This window comes from Anoplopoma fimbria, chromosome 3 (assembly GCF_027596085.1).
Source record: "Anoplopoma fimbria isolate UVic2021 breed Golden Eagle Sablefish chromosome 3, Afim_UVic_2022, whole genome shotgun sequence".
NCBI lineage: Eukaryota > Metazoa > Chordata > Actinopteri > Perciformes > Anoplopomatidae > Anoplopoma > Anoplopoma fimbria.
Genome location: NC_072451.1, coordinates 19,839,736 through 19,855,093, shown reverse-complemented (window position 1 = coordinate 19,855,093; position 15,358 = coordinate 19,839,736). Strand labels below are relative to the sequence as shown.

General features: G+C 37.6%; 1 protein-coding gene across 1 annotated transcript in view; it reads left to right on the top strand.

The window, feature by feature from the left end:
* Nucleotides 1-15,358, top strand: part of LOC129112692 (piezo-type mechanosensitive ion channel component 2) — a 78,420-nt gene that overhangs the window by 49,806 nt on the left and 13,256 nt on the right. Inside the window, 15 exon segments of the mRNA XM_054624899.1 lie at nucleotides 250-351; nucleotides 472-637; nucleotides 3,686-3,929; nucleotides 4,206-4,323; nucleotides 5,306-5,453; nucleotides 6,081-6,170; nucleotides 7,569-7,690; nucleotides 7,966-8,034; nucleotides 9,277-9,380; nucleotides 10,354-10,452; nucleotides 11,296-11,416; nucleotides 11,532-11,609; nucleotides 11,929-12,095; nucleotides 12,213-12,406; nucleotides 13,581-13,754. Of these exon segments, the coding sequence (XP_054480874.1) occupies nucleotides 250-351; nucleotides 472-637; nucleotides 3,686-3,929; nucleotides 4,206-4,323; nucleotides 5,306-5,453; nucleotides 6,081-6,170; nucleotides 7,569-7,690; nucleotides 7,966-8,034; nucleotides 9,277-9,380; nucleotides 10,354-10,452; nucleotides 11,296-11,416; nucleotides 11,532-11,609; nucleotides 11,929-12,095; nucleotides 12,213-12,406; nucleotides 13,581-13,754 (1,996 nt within the window).

Below are 15,358 nucleotides of genomic sequence, written 5' to 3'. Positions count from 1 at the left end.
TGTCACCAGTGGTTAATAACAATATAATGTTGATATACTGGTATGTAGAAATGTTGATATGAAATGCGTTTTTGGTTTAGTCGAGATTCAACATATCCGTAGGTTGTAGAAATGTACAATGTCAACATTTTATTCTGGCGACTAGGTTGCTCTTATTTTAAGTCCTATGCTCCATAATATACCTGACCTTTTTATAGTGTTTTTACATAAATGAATGTCCGATGATAATGGTGCATGTCTTCGTTTCAGACTATCCCTGGAGGTTTCCAAACTCTACCACGGACTCCAATGTGGTCATGTGGCTCTATGTTCCAGATTTCCTGTCCCAACCCAATCCATCGTTCCTCATCTGTATGTTTTCTGATTGACGTATATGTAGTGGTTATTATACTGATGATTTGTCCTTATAGTTTCTAGTATTGGCAAGATTTGGCTTAGCATAAGTAGGATTTCTCCTCTCTCCTTTTCTAGATGACTTCATGTTGCTGCTGTGTGCCTCTCTCCAGAGGCAGGTCTTTGATGATGAAAACAAGGCGGCGATTCGTATCATGGCTGGAGACAACGTGGAGATCTGCAGAGACCTAGACGCAGCGTCTTTTAGCGTCCACAACCCCGTCCCCGACTTCATCCACTGCAGGTACAGCAATTTACACTAAAGTTATGCTACTATTACACTGCAGCAAAAATTGCCCTGAGTTTTTTTTTAAAAAAAAAACTATAAGGGCTATAAGGGCTACATATGTGTTGAAATACACTTGTATTTCAACACATACACTATAATTTACAATAGATTCACTTGAAACAGATAATTGTGGTGCCATTGGAGCTCCACTGAACCGGCATTAACATGGAGGACAACAAGGCACAGAAATGGAAAGGAAATGAAGTAGCCGGCTTAATTGATGCTTAATGATGTTAGATGTCTCCAATTAAGTCAAAAGTAAAATGTTATCAAAACATGCAGCGCTATTAAAATCTGTTTATATTCGTATCATGCATGGGTTACATCCCACAGTATGGAGAAGCAGTTTGGATTAAAGCATGAAGTCTTGTAGTGTCTATGTAGAGGTAAACTTTTTTATATACCCTTTTAAGAGAAAAATATTAACTTTAAAGTTTTACCATTGTTGTGATAGAGTGTAGATATTCCTATTTTGGTCTATGTTTTACTGGATAGTTCACTGGTATGTAGCTGTAATGCAGCAAAGGTAATTCATTATCTTAACATCACCCTTGGTAGATGATAAAGACCTGTTATTCGGTATTTGACGCCCTGGGAATGAGAACTGACTGGTTTACCATAACAGCTTAAAAGGTGATGATATGTCAACTTGTTTCGCCGCCCCCCCAAGTGGCCAACAAATCAATTAATGCATGTTCAAAACAAAAAGGGGGGCAGCTATTGTGCAAAGTCACCAAGAGGAGCTTTGAACTCTGCGATTGGGCTAAAAGGCAGTGGAGCAGATGGTTTCAGGTTTAAGATTTAGAAACGTTAAACAAAGGTATCATTCTCCTCAGTTTCAGCAACAACCACTGAGGTGCAGTTGAGTAAGACGCTTGCTTGCTTTGTATCAAGGCCTCTCCAGTCGCACTGCTCAGAGGCCAAGTCAGTAGAAAACTGTTGTTGTACTTGGCAGCCATCTGTGTAAGTGTAGAAATCTTAAGTGGAGTGGTGCTGAATAAGAACTTACTTGCTCAGCAAATCCCTTATACTGGATAAATAAAGGTAATACAGATGACAGTAGCTTAGTGAGAGATGTTACTGAATACCCAGTGTATATACATAATTCAGAATTTTGGCTGTCGTCCGATATTTTAATCTAGAGCTAGAAACTGACTTTGCAAATAAAAAATAAGGAAGATAGGGTTTTGAAAGGCAAGGAAATAGAGAGCGAGTTAGAAAGACAGCGAGAGCATCCTGACCTGTCCACAGTCATTGATTATGTTGCTCTTCACATTCCACTGTTTTGATGCGCAAAGTGGACAAGTCTTTTATTAACGCACTCTGCGTCCATCAACAAGCCCAAGTAGAAAGAAAGAGAGCTGTACAGCCCGTCTGTCCACGCCACAGCAGCTCTGCACTTATTCCATCGTTTCCCTCCAGGATCGTATTACGGATACGGGTTGGGGGGGGGGAAAATCCATAATCCACAAAAACACTCTGTCCGTCACTCCGCGACTCAGACGCTTTTGCCCGGTACTCTAACTCAATAAATAGCTTTTAAGTATGGAAAAGGTATTCTCTCCCCTGATGAAGAAGGACACTCACTCAGCTATTCCGGCCCATCAACGTGTTGTCCGATCCGAACCCACTTCATCAGAGCTGCTTCCTAAACTGTGCAGATGTTGTTGTGGTGCCATGTTTTCCCCAGGTCCATCAAATTAATGCACATTGCTTCCTATGTTTTCACTCCACACATCATATTAATGGTCTCTCACAGAAGAAAACACTGGGTCCACACACATGCTTTTAGCATGTTAGACACACAGGTGCATGAAGTGTACATGTATCTGTGCTGAGTGACAGGAGTCAGGTTTCAGCTCTGGCTCACGTTCATTGATCAAACTCTTACCGGTGTCCTGACACTAAGTGATACACTAAGTGTGATTGATGGGCCGATTATGCACACAGCAACAGAATGAACTGAAATGTTGTTTTTGACTTTTGTGATGTGGTAAGCATGCTACCTTAATAGCAATTTAGCTCAGCTGGCCCGAATCCATCCATGTTTGCTCAGGCGTTGGTTCTGTTGTCACCAGGTGACTGAAGTATTGAGCTCACAATAACAGGTGATTAACATGGCTCTGGAAAATGCAAAATAAACTAATTGAGCTGCTATAAGATTAAAATTAAATTCAGCAAGTGTTGTAAGAGGTACTCAGATCTTTTATTTAAGTTAAAGTAACAATACAAAAGTGTAGAAACACTCTATTAAAAATAAAAGTTCTGCATTCAAAATTTAAATTAAGTAAAAGTAGAAAGTAGTATCATCAAAATATACTTAAAGTACCAAAAGTAGAAGTACTCACTATGCAGAATGCCCAATTTCAGATTAATTAAAAACATTCTGAATAGTATCAATTGAGAGCTTCATCTTTACATCCCTAACCAGCTGTGTTGGTAAACGTGATGCTGTGTTCATGTAATGTCACGCAGACCTGGTTGGAAAAAGTTCAAAGCCCTTCACATAAAACAAAGTAAAAAAACAAAGGACATTTAATTACAATTAAAAGTCATTACAGAGCCAAGAGAATAGAAAATAGGAACAAGCTAAATTAGAAAAAGAAAAGGAATAAAATACAAGAATAAATCAGTGCAGTGTAAGAAATTATTTAATAAAAGGCAGCAGCAAACAGAAAATAATTCAGGCTTGATTTAAAAGAAGTGAGAGCTGCAGCTAACGAGTATTTTTGGGGGTATTTGTTTCAGATAATAGAGGCAATACAGCTATTTAAAAAGGAGCCACATCGAATACACAGTATGTGTGGACACTCTTCTGCTTATGCTGCAGAATGAGGATGCTCTGTATGTTGTGTTTACTGATGTCAGATCACCTCTGGGTATTGAAGGGAATTTTTTTCTATTTGGAGCAACAAAAGCATCATAATTTATTAAATTATCCGTGGAATCTGTATTTTTTGGGAGAAAAAACGCTGACGTATCGTTTTCACTTCTGTCTTCTAGGTCCTACCTGGACATGCTGAAGGTCATCATGTTTAGCTACCTGTTCTGGTTCGTCCTCACCATCATCTTCATCACGGGGACAACCAGGATCAGCGTCTTCTGTATGGGCTACCTGGTGGCCTGCTTCTACTTCCTGCTCTTTGGTGGTGAGCTGTTGCTCAAACCAATCAAAAAGATCCTCCACTACTGGGACTTCCTGATCGCCTACAACATCTTTGTAATCACCATGAAGAATGTTTTGTCTGTGAGTAGTCTATCGCAAATTGTATATCAAGATCAGTGAGAAATCCTTCATAAAGTACATGTAACGATATAATGTTTAGATTTTAAAAGCTCTGTCTGCATGAATGTAGAAGAAAAACACATTTATTATAAACTTCTTTGTTCTTAATATTTTAGTTAATACCAACACTGCCTATGTGTTATGTGCAATCAAAGATCTTAAGTAAGATATGTAAAGATATAATATATAAAATAAGTCATTGTATTCAAGTTTAAAATAAAGTATTCTTGTTCTTAGATCCTGGCTTGTGGCTACATCAACTCTCTGGTTGAGGACCGGTGCTGGTTGATCCAGTTGTTCAGTCTGGCCTGCACCATCAAGCAATACGATGTTAACAAAGTCAAAGCAGACCAGAGTGAGTTCACTCAACATTTTACTTCTTTGTGCATCTTATGATTGCTAATAAATTTCACAAGAAAATGACATTCAATATCAGGAGGAGCAAAACTACTAGTTGTGTGTGTGTGTGTGTGTGTGTGTGTGTGTGTGTGTGTGTGTGTGTGTGTGTGTGTGTGTGTGTGTGTGTGTGTGAGTTGCTGCTTTAGATTGTGTCCAAGAGTGACTTTCCCAAAAGGCTGAAATTAAACAAACACACCCTTGTTTATTTTGTAGGCTTATCTCTTAGGGCCAATTTAGTTCAGTGCATCCTTTGTTTGCGTTTATGATTGAAGAGCATGTGGAAAAAAAGGTTTTGCCAAGATAATCTTTTTTAAATTCCTTCTGGGTAACAGGTGGTGAAAATAAGTTTTGCCAGGATCAAATTAACTTTTTTCAATTTATTTTTATCTGTGAAAACAGGTGGATTTTTTTGTTTGTTTTCAGGATCATTTTGACATGGTTTGTTGTTGTTGTTCACATTTTGGCCACAAGAGGCTAAGGTGCACCACTACTCCATGTTCTTAATAGGACTAAAAGCAAACAAACTAACCCGAAGAAAACATAAAAGCTTTTAGTGCTATTTAGAACATGAGCTAGTGATGCCCTTCAGCTTATTGTGACCAAAAGATAAGATAAGATAAGATAAGATAATCCTTTATTAGTGGAAATTTGCAAGGAAATTTGCAAGGAAAACAAGGATTACAATAACAATCAATTAATAAAATGATCATGACAAAAAAAATTGACCTTACAAAACTGACAGATGAAGAAAAACAATGTACAAAAAATTCAACGGGACAAAACTTTTTTTTATCCCCCCATGTTTCAACACACAAAAAATGGATCACCAATATTGTTTGGTTCTCACATAGATTTCAGGGCTTCCGTATAAAACAAAAGTCTAATTTAACATTCTTGATATTAACCCTCATAATAAATGTCACTTTCACCAATCCTAGAGGGATGTGGGCTGCCCAGCAGTGAGGCCGGGATCATCTGGGACAGTATCTGCTTCGCCTTCCTGCTGCTGCAGAGACGAGTCTTCATGAGCTACTACTTCCTCCACGTGGTGGCTGATATCAGAGCGTCGCAGATCCTTGCGTGCAGGTACGCAGATGAGGCTGAGCCGGCCTGCTTTGGCCTGCTTTGGCCTGCTTTGGCCTGCTTTGGCTTTTACTGCCATGACATATTAAAAAGTATGCTGTGAAAAAGTCTACGAATCTGACTATTTGATAAATACACAAGAGCGCTTCGATGCTACAAGGCGTAAGGTTTGCAAGAATTATTCAGTAAGCAAAGAACATGTAAAAAACAAGATCTTGACATGAGGGAAAAGAAAAAAACTAGTGATGTTTATTAAGAAAACATGTCTGCCAAATCCAAAATCTGTTCTGGAGTTCTTTGTCAGTATGTTTGGAATGATATGCGTCTTGTCAGTGTTTAATACGAAACACAAACTACAGTAATTAGAAACATGCGTGAGAGATAATGTGGAGTTAATTTCAATGGTATTTCAGTAAAATTCAACTGGGCTCCTTTGGTTACTGACTTCCTCAATATTATGATGTTGTATTTGGATAAATATGGAATCAATAAACACATTGAAGGGTTGTGTGACATTGTTTCAGCTTCCAAAGAAAGGGAATATACTTTTGGTCAGTAAATGGTAAAGTAGGATAAAGCCTTCACACTCTCTCTGACTCTGGTTGATTTGAACATTTGATTGTGTTTCAGAGGGGCGGAGCTTTTCCAAGCCACGATAGTGAAGGCGGTGAGAGCGAGACTGGAGGAAGAGCGCAAATCTGTAGAGCAGCTGAAGAGACAGTGAGACTCCAACTGTTTGAATTACTCCATGTGTAGTAGTGCTGTGGTTTGGTGGTGAGGTGCATTATATGCAATACTAGGGGAAGTTTTGGAAGAGCAATATAGCAATAAACCAGTGTTGACGATAACTGTGATATTTGAAAACGAATGATATCATAATAATAACACACATAATCATATCAACATAATATGGTGTAAATAATTTCCAAACAAATACACAAAACATACGATAAACAAAGATAAAATGATATATTTTTTCACATTTTCTATAGATATAGCAATAATATCGTTATTGTGACTTATTTTTGCCACAATAATCTTGCAGTGAAAATTTTATATTGTGACAGTGGCTGCCTGTCTTTTATTTGAAGGATGAGGCTGGCATTATTCTGTAGTTTTGTCAACAAATCCCATGAAAAGACCAAAACCAACAATGTGTTAGTCTCTCTCTCTGTCATTTTTGACTGTCTATGGCACTCCGTCCAAAGCCCATCCATTCCTACCAGAGATGGAAATCTCAAAGGCATAATGATTAGAATTTGTCTTGGAACGAACTTGGAGTTTTTTTAGGAAATTCCTACTCATTGTGCTTTAAAAAAAAAGAAAAGAAAGTTAACAGATACAAAGAAAATTCATAGGCTCAGTAATTACGCTGTGATTTATAGCAAATGTTACTCAAACTGTTGCTAATAGTGCATTTTTAGGGGACTACTTTCAGCAGCTGATTAATACACATTTGGTGCTCTAATAGGTATTTGCGACAGTAGGACGGTATGTAAAATTAACTCAAAATAAACTACACCGTGCCTGTTCATTATAATGAAGAAACAGGTCAGCCAGTGCAACAGTGTGGCTCTTTGATGTGTTTTTAATACTTTTTGGACAATAATGGAGCTCTATGGCACAGCTCAATAAGATATATTAGTATGTGTATATATATATTATAATTGTTGTTTTTTGTCATTTCATGGAATTGGTTGGCTATAGAATATAATTACTAAAACATCCAGCACGGTTATGTATATTTCATGACTTTGAAAATCTTTGATGAGTCTCAATTTAGTCCACAAGGAAACATGATTAGGAAAGCCATTTAAAATCTGTTCTGTGTTAAAAGCAACTCCTGGCTCGGTCTTTACTGTTTCCAGGAAGCCGTCACTCAGTATATCACACAACATGGAGTCAATGTATTCCCTCCACTTATACTTATCTCAGGAGTTACTCATGAGCTCTGATAATATCCACTTGCCCGCTCTAATGAGCACTCCACTGTTTCAGAACGTACACTAATTTTGTATACGAAGCCTGGATATGTTCATGGTCAGTCTGTTAGGCCATCAGTGATGTTCCTCTGTGTCGATACTTTGTGTCTCTTCACTGCCTCTCTGATCTAATCAGGATGGAGCGCATTAAGGTGAGGCAGCAAAAGTTTAAGAGGGGCAAGGAGAGGATACTGAGCCTGGCACAGGAGTCTGGAGACGGACCGGCCTTCGTCCAGCCCGAGGAGGATGATGATGAAGGTATGACCACGGCTGCCTCTGTCTGTGCAGTCAATGTTAGAAAAGTTGGTGTTGAGGTTAAATGTTTGCTAGTAGAGCTCAAGGAAGATGGGTGAGAGTGCATCAATGCCTTAATGTCAAACTAATTCATTATCATATGTTGTATAACGATGTATTTGCATTAGTATTTGATCTTAAAAAAGCAGCTTAATATAGAAAAAAAAATATGCCTTGAAGTTTGCAGAAGAATTCATTTTCTTATGAAATGTTGCCTTGATGTATTTGTGAAATTTTAGGAGCACAGCGAACGAAAGCCAAGACCAAAAAAAAGCAGTGGTGGAGGCCGTGGGTTGACCATGCTTCCAGTAGGTTGACCCCCCAAACCTCTTTTTTCTCTTCCTCCACTCTGATTGGCCCTTGTGTCCTTGACCAGAACGCTCGAGGATTCCCATACTGCCCCTGGGCTCTGAAGGCACCAACACACAATAGTCTGTCACTCCATTCAGACTTTAGTCCTTTTCTGTCTCTATTCAAGGGCTCTTGTTACTACCTGCAGCTCTCGTGTACACTATGTGTGGAGAGGCTCTTCAGACTCAAGATGATCTTTAAAACCGTGTCAGTATCGGTGAAGAGGAAGGGTTGCCTTAAATAGACACAATGAGACTTTTGCAAGAGAAAATGACTAATGTCTGGAGGTTTGTACTTGACATTGTTTAAAACATAATCCGCGGTCTTACCTAAAGAGCCCACAGTAGAGAATCACTCCATTATAAAACATTTTCATGCAAAGATATGAAGTCGACCCGCCTTTATTGTCAGTACTGGAATAAAGGATGAAAGGGTTTGTTCATTCTTTGCCTGTGGACATGATCACCAAACAGGAGAAAATGAAAAGGGAACGATTGGACCAGTGATTGAATATATAAATGACCTTTGCTAGACTACTGGACGACCTTTGCTGTCTCTCTTTGTGGTAAATAAAAAAAAAAATACCAGCATCTTTGTTAGTCAATACAGTGGTCGCCTGTTTGGTTTGAACTCATGTCTCATGTCGTTCTACGCCCCCACATGACATTTTCAAATTATTTCTGCATTTCATCTATTTGTCATTTGATGTTTCATCTTCATATCCCAGCATCCTCCCTCACCTCCCGCCTACTGCGGTTCTGTTCAAGGACATAAGTCAGCCTTGTCTATCCCACTTAACTGCTGTAGAGAGGAGTCACTTGCTCTGTCAAGTAGCTTAAAGGCGACTGTGCTTACTGGAATAAGGAATAATTATTTAATAGACACCCTTCATTGTGCTATGTGCTCATAGTTCTATTAGTCATACTAACATTATGTGTTTTCTGCATTTCTGTTTCATCCTTTCATGTCTCTGATGTTTTTTAAATGTGTGTCTATATCATGACTTATTGTAAAGTCAGTTAAATGTTTAAAGTAGTGATTTACTTAGAATTTTACGGTAAGTGGTTTGATTGTCCTGCATCTTCCTTTCAGCAAGGGAACCCTCTCTGAAGCTCATTTTAATGTGGTTGAAAAAAGATGAATGACTTCAGCCTCTGTTTGACTGAATATAACGACACTTTACCCTCTGCCCCCTTCAGTGGTTAGAAGTGGAGACTATTACTTGTTTGAAACTGACAGTGAGGATGAAGAGTTGGAGGAAGAGAAAAAAGACGATGAACAGCCAAAGAAGTCAGCGTTTCAGGTAACTTCCACTAGTGTGAAATACGATTTTAATTCTGTCTCTGTCAGAGTTATTTAATTGAATTACATGATTTATTATTGATGAAGATGTTGTATTCAGCCGAGGTAAATAATAAAGTATGTTTACTCATGTACTTAACAGTTTGAAGTAAGGAAATATTGTACTTGTTACTCATTTATATTTTCTGTATCCAGAGAAAAAGTACTCAGATTCTTTGCTTAAAGTAAAAGTTCCAATACAAAAATGTCAAAATACTTCAATATAAGTAAAACTCTGGAATACTAAAGTAAAGTACTGAAGTATGCTTGAATATATGTATTTGGCACAGAAGTAAAAAAGTACTGCTTCTGCAGTTATTGTAACGTGTGAACGTGTCAGCAGACACTGCTTTCAGTCACAAAGATCACACACCACGTCTTTATCTATTTATTGATGTTTAGTTTTATAAGCTTATGTCTTTCATGTGTAAAATCTTATTCTTGAAATAACTGCTTCTGTCTTAAATAAAGGGGAGTAAGAAGTGCAATATTTCCCTCTGAAATGGAGGGAATTAAATGTATAAAGAAATACTTTGTCACTTTCTAACCTTTACTGTATCCGCTGATTGGTTAAGCAGATTGAGATTTTATATGCTAAACATTCAATAAACTAAAAATAAAAGGATGCATTGCTTGCAAAAAATAGCCTAGTGCACAATGTATCTCTCAAACAAACATTTCTTGTGTGAACTTTTCTTTTAACATTTTAGTGTTATTTCTATTTTAGAAATTGTATGATGTTTAATTTGTAATATATTTTTTTAAGGATCAAAGATGTTAAAGGGTTTTGAATACTGACATTTAGTAGATGTGACTAAATATGTCGGTTTACCTTCACAGTATCCAAATCCTCCTTTGTTCACTGTCTCCTAACGATATTTCTAATAATATGAAATCATTTTCTACTAATCCTCTCCCACTCTGTCTCTCTGTAGCGAGCTATTGGAAAGTTTGCCTCTGCTGTTCTGGCTTTGCCCAAGTCTATCATTAAGCTGCCTAAAACTATACTGCAGTATCTAGTCAAGGCAGGCAAGGTACTCACCACCAGAACTATTCAACACAGCTTGCTTTATATATCAACATCACTTAAAGTAACAACTAACGCCGCAGCAAACTGCCTTTCCAGCTCATGTTTGGTGTTCTGCTCCTGCAGAAATAACCAAATGTTAAACTTATTCACACGCACCTTTGCTAGATGAGTTTATCCACATCAGAAGCAATTGCTAATTTGGCATAAATCATCAAACATAAACTGGAATAGAAATGCTTTGGCCTTTGCCCTTTTGCATGTTGTTTTGACTTGAAGTTGGTTGCATGAACTGGAGCATTATACTGCCATTATATTGGTTGGGTTATGTGTTTCCTGTCTGTTTTGACCTTTTAATTTGGTCTACTGCTGTGAGCTTTGCAGTTATAAGTTATTATGGTCAGTCGTTATCAGCAGTTAGTGGTTTGTGCATGTTTCAGTTCATTAACGACTGCAGAGTATGAAAACTTGCTTGAGATAGGCAATGGATCATCAGAAATATACAATATATATATTTTTTAAAAGTTCTACTAGACTTTTGAATGGACTGTTTTTGAAAAAGATTTATTTCTGAGCAGCTATGTGAGAGTTGGCTACTGAGAAACATTGAGAGCTATATGTTGAAAATGTTATTGTGGAATAATTTTAAAAAGTGAAGGTATTGTTTCGAAAATGGTCTGTTGTAATTTAAAGTACATGATTTGTAATTGAGAGACTAAAGCGTACAAAACCACCTTGAATTGGTGTTTAATTCCTCCTTTTGCTTGTTGTTGCTCTTGAATAATTTACCTCAGAGACTCCTATTCTTCATGTCCTTTCATCGACACTAATCTCCCTCTCTGCTCTCTAGTTTCTTTATCACGCCTGGATCACAGACCCCAAAGCGGCCCTGAGGGCTCGGGGGAAAGAGAAACGCAAATTTTGGAAAAAATACACCAAAGGTGTAAGACACAGAAAAAGCAAGAAAAAAAGTAAGCAAGTCTACTCACATGAAACAAACTTTAACTTTAGTCATGAGTGGGAATGAATTTCATTTACATTGAATTCTTTCCACCATAATGAGGTGTTTTTACTGTACTTCAGCAGGTAATGTGACCATAGAGATTGGTGATCTCTCAGATGGGCAAGAAAAAGATGACGAAAACAAGAAGTCTAGTGGTCCAGGTTGGTTTCTCCTCAAGAAAATTGTTTTATGAATCTTCAAAGAACGGATGGACTTGATTTTGTGCTGTTAAGTTTCTCCTTCTGTGTCATGAAGTGTTTTGGTGAAATAGCACAGACTTCAAACATATTTTTTTTCATATTATTTTACCTTTTCATAATCTTTCACGATCATTCCTTCAACATATATATATATATATATATATATATATATATATATATATATAGATATATTTCTTACTGCCACTAAGAGCCATCATTTTGCAATTCTTTACTGCAGCCTGAAAAGTTGAACTAATGTGGGTGTTTTGTGTCATGTCAGACAACATCATCAAGCGGGTGTTCAACATCATAAAGTTCACGTGGGTGCTCTTCCAGACGACGGTGGACAGCTTCACCAAGTGGATGAATGACATGTGCAGGGAGTACATCGACATCTCCACTGTGCTGCGTATAGAGCGCTGCATGCTGACCAGAGAGGTCAAAAAGGTACGTTTTTAAATTAGAATTTGTCTTGTTTTTTTTTTAACAATTTATAAGCCAATTGAAGGACTTTGGTGTAATAAGTAAATATTTGTAAATATTTAACTCCTTTTCTCCCTCCAGGGTAACGTGCCATCTAGAGAGAGCATCCACGTCTACTACCAGAAGGCCATGAGGCTCAACATGTCCAGGCAGGCCAGTTTTGATCAACTAAGTGAGGACGAGTTGGCCTCGGGCTCCACCAGGGTCCGCAGAAGGCGAAGAGGCTACCCCATGGAGAGCCAGGACTCCACAGCCTCCAGAGACAGCATATCCAGGTACACAGAGCCTCAGCAATGCAACATGGGAGACCAAAGGAGTCACCATCGTTTCAGGGAGTGTTCACCAGTGGTGAGAGACACAGCAAAAAATAATATTTATGGCTTCATGACTTCTTCCTCCCTGAACTTTCTGCCCCATTTTAGGTTTTCCATTTTTTCTAAATTTTATTTAGTTTATCTTTTGAGGTCTTAAGATTAAGCAATGTGAAATAAGCCATTTAAATACTTAGGAGCTTTACTGCAGAAAAATCTTTTTTCTTTCTTTGTTAAAACATGACTGGACAGGACACCGATATGTTTTAGTTTTTTATACGTTAATTCACTGTCGTGCCAATTCTTTAAATTCCCTAGATTCTTTTCCCTAAATTTTTTATTGAAAATTGTCCATTGTCAAGGTGGAAGTCATAAAAATATAATCCGTTCTTTTTTGGGAAAACAATAGTAATATTACTAAAACATGCTCTCGATTTATCAATTGTAGTTCCACATGTGCATACATTTTTGGCACGGGTGTCTCGTATTAATGTTTTTCCTACTTCCCTCTTGTCTAGACATGCAGAGTTTTAGGTTTTATTTGTCCAGGTTTTGAGATATGACATTTAAAAGGACATTTAAAGATTTTTAACAACAGCATTTGTGATGTGTGAACAATTTCTCTGGAACTTTGCAAGAGAAATACTTCCTATGGTGTGTTTTCTGTGGATTTTCCAGGGTGACTGGGACGTCTTTCTGGAATAAGATCTTGTTTCAATTTCTTTAAATGTCATCGTCTTTATATTGGAAGTAAAAATCACTGAGACTGATATCTCAGACCCTTATCCTATAAAACCAAAACTGTCTGCATGGCTACAAACCCCTAGAGTTAACTGAGAATATGTAACTGTTTTTTGCCATTTGGGTGAACCATCCCTTTATGGTGTAATTGGCAGCCATTGACAGTAGCTGTGAGGTTTTTTCCAATAACATCACATTGAGCCATTTCATCCGCTGTCTCTGCCATGTCAGGATTTTTTTTGGTCATGTGACAAAGTAAACATTTTTTAACGTTAAGTTTGGATGCTTTTATTACACAGCATATGGGGAATCCCTCCTGTCTGTATGACCTAACATAGATCCCATCTCATCCTTCTCATCACTAATCATTTCATGTGTCACTCTTACCATCTCTCAGTGCCTTCACCGAGGCCACCACACTGTTTTCTCGCCAATCCACCCTGGAAGACCTGGATGCAATGCCAGAGTGCATTCCCAAAACAAGCGAGCGAGCCAGGCCCAAACTGCATAAGATGTACGGCCTGGATGTTTCCAATTCGTCAATGGAAAGCTGCAGCAGCTTCATTTCCAGGTGCCTGGCCTATGCATCATCCATTCACACACATGTGTTACTTCTTATTGTCACGGACATGAAGAAGATCATCACGGCTCCTGACTTCTGTTTTATCAAAAGACTTCTCCAGATCATTGTTTGTTGATTTTTCACTTCAGCAGAATCATTGCATGGCTTTTTTTTTTAACCCCGTATATTACATTCTGTCAAAAATGCAAAGATAACCATGGCTCTTGGATTGTTTCTCTTCAGATATTATCTGTCTGTAATTTCGGATTGGAACACTACTTTTCTTGTTTAAGTGATCATTAGACATACAGTACTTCATACAACAACAACAAAAACACTGATCTTAATAAATTAATAAATGGTTTGGAACACACTATTGTGTAGTTGTAAGCAGATATAGTTTTTTTTTACTCTATTTGTCATCAACTTTAACAAAATAACTAGAAAAGTCACTATATGAAATGCAGATCTCTTCCAGGTGTTTCTGCAAAGACCACTGCTGTAATGTTTGATTGAATCAATACACACTACAATTGCCTCGTCTAGACCGCAAGCGTATCAGATTTTTTTTTCACTTGGACATCTGAAGCAAGAGATACGCTCTCATTTTAATCCATGCAGCTGTCTGCACCTGCTCCGGGCAGCTAAACTGCAGTTCACTGTGTAACGGTTCATGCTGACTGATTTAATGCTTCCTCTGAACAGAAACTGTCAGTCCTGCTGTGTGTTTGGTTTTGTTAACTGTTAGCTCTGTTAGCCAAACACACTGCAGTACTTTCACCGTCTGCTAACAACTAACTAGTTCTCCTCCTACCCTATGTTGTAGTTAGCGCTCCTTTTAGTTTGTTATTTGCTAAGCGATAGTTATACATACATATATGCTATGGCTACATGCAATTATCTTAACAAGCCATGCACATCAATACAGGAACAATTTTAATCTGTACTTAAAAAAAGACTGAAGCAGTTTTTGATCACTTGCGGCCCCTACCAGCAGGTGGGAAAAGTGAAGAGTCAGCAGTCAATGATGGTTAAAACAGTCAATAGAATATGTGGTCATTTAAATATGTTTTCAAAAAGTGTTAATCCTTGTAACCATGAGAGGGACCTTGAGCGTAAAGTCATAAATGGAAACAAAAATAATATGCTGATGGGTCCAGTAGTATGCGAGATTAGCTGTGGACAGACAGACAAAGAGCACACACAAGGCAGAATAGATAATATCTTGGTGGAGATAATAGTGAATGACAATATAGTATTGTAAAATACATAAATGATACAAATATATGTGGAGATAATAGTGAATGACAATATAGTATTGTAAAATACATAAATGATACAAATATATGTCTTTATAGGTGATGTTATACTTGTTACATATACTAAAAACACTTAAAAATGTAATATCAAATTATAGTTTATTAAATGTTTTTTTAATATTCTGCTTATAAATGCTGTCTGTTTTAGAAAAAGAAGATAGTGGATAGTTAGAATGAAAAGGCTTTAATAAATATTGGTTGGAAAGTTATAACTTTACATATCAGTACACCTGGAACCTGCTGAGGATGTGCAAGTGAGCAGATATTTTTCTGATATTTGGCTGATTCTATAAC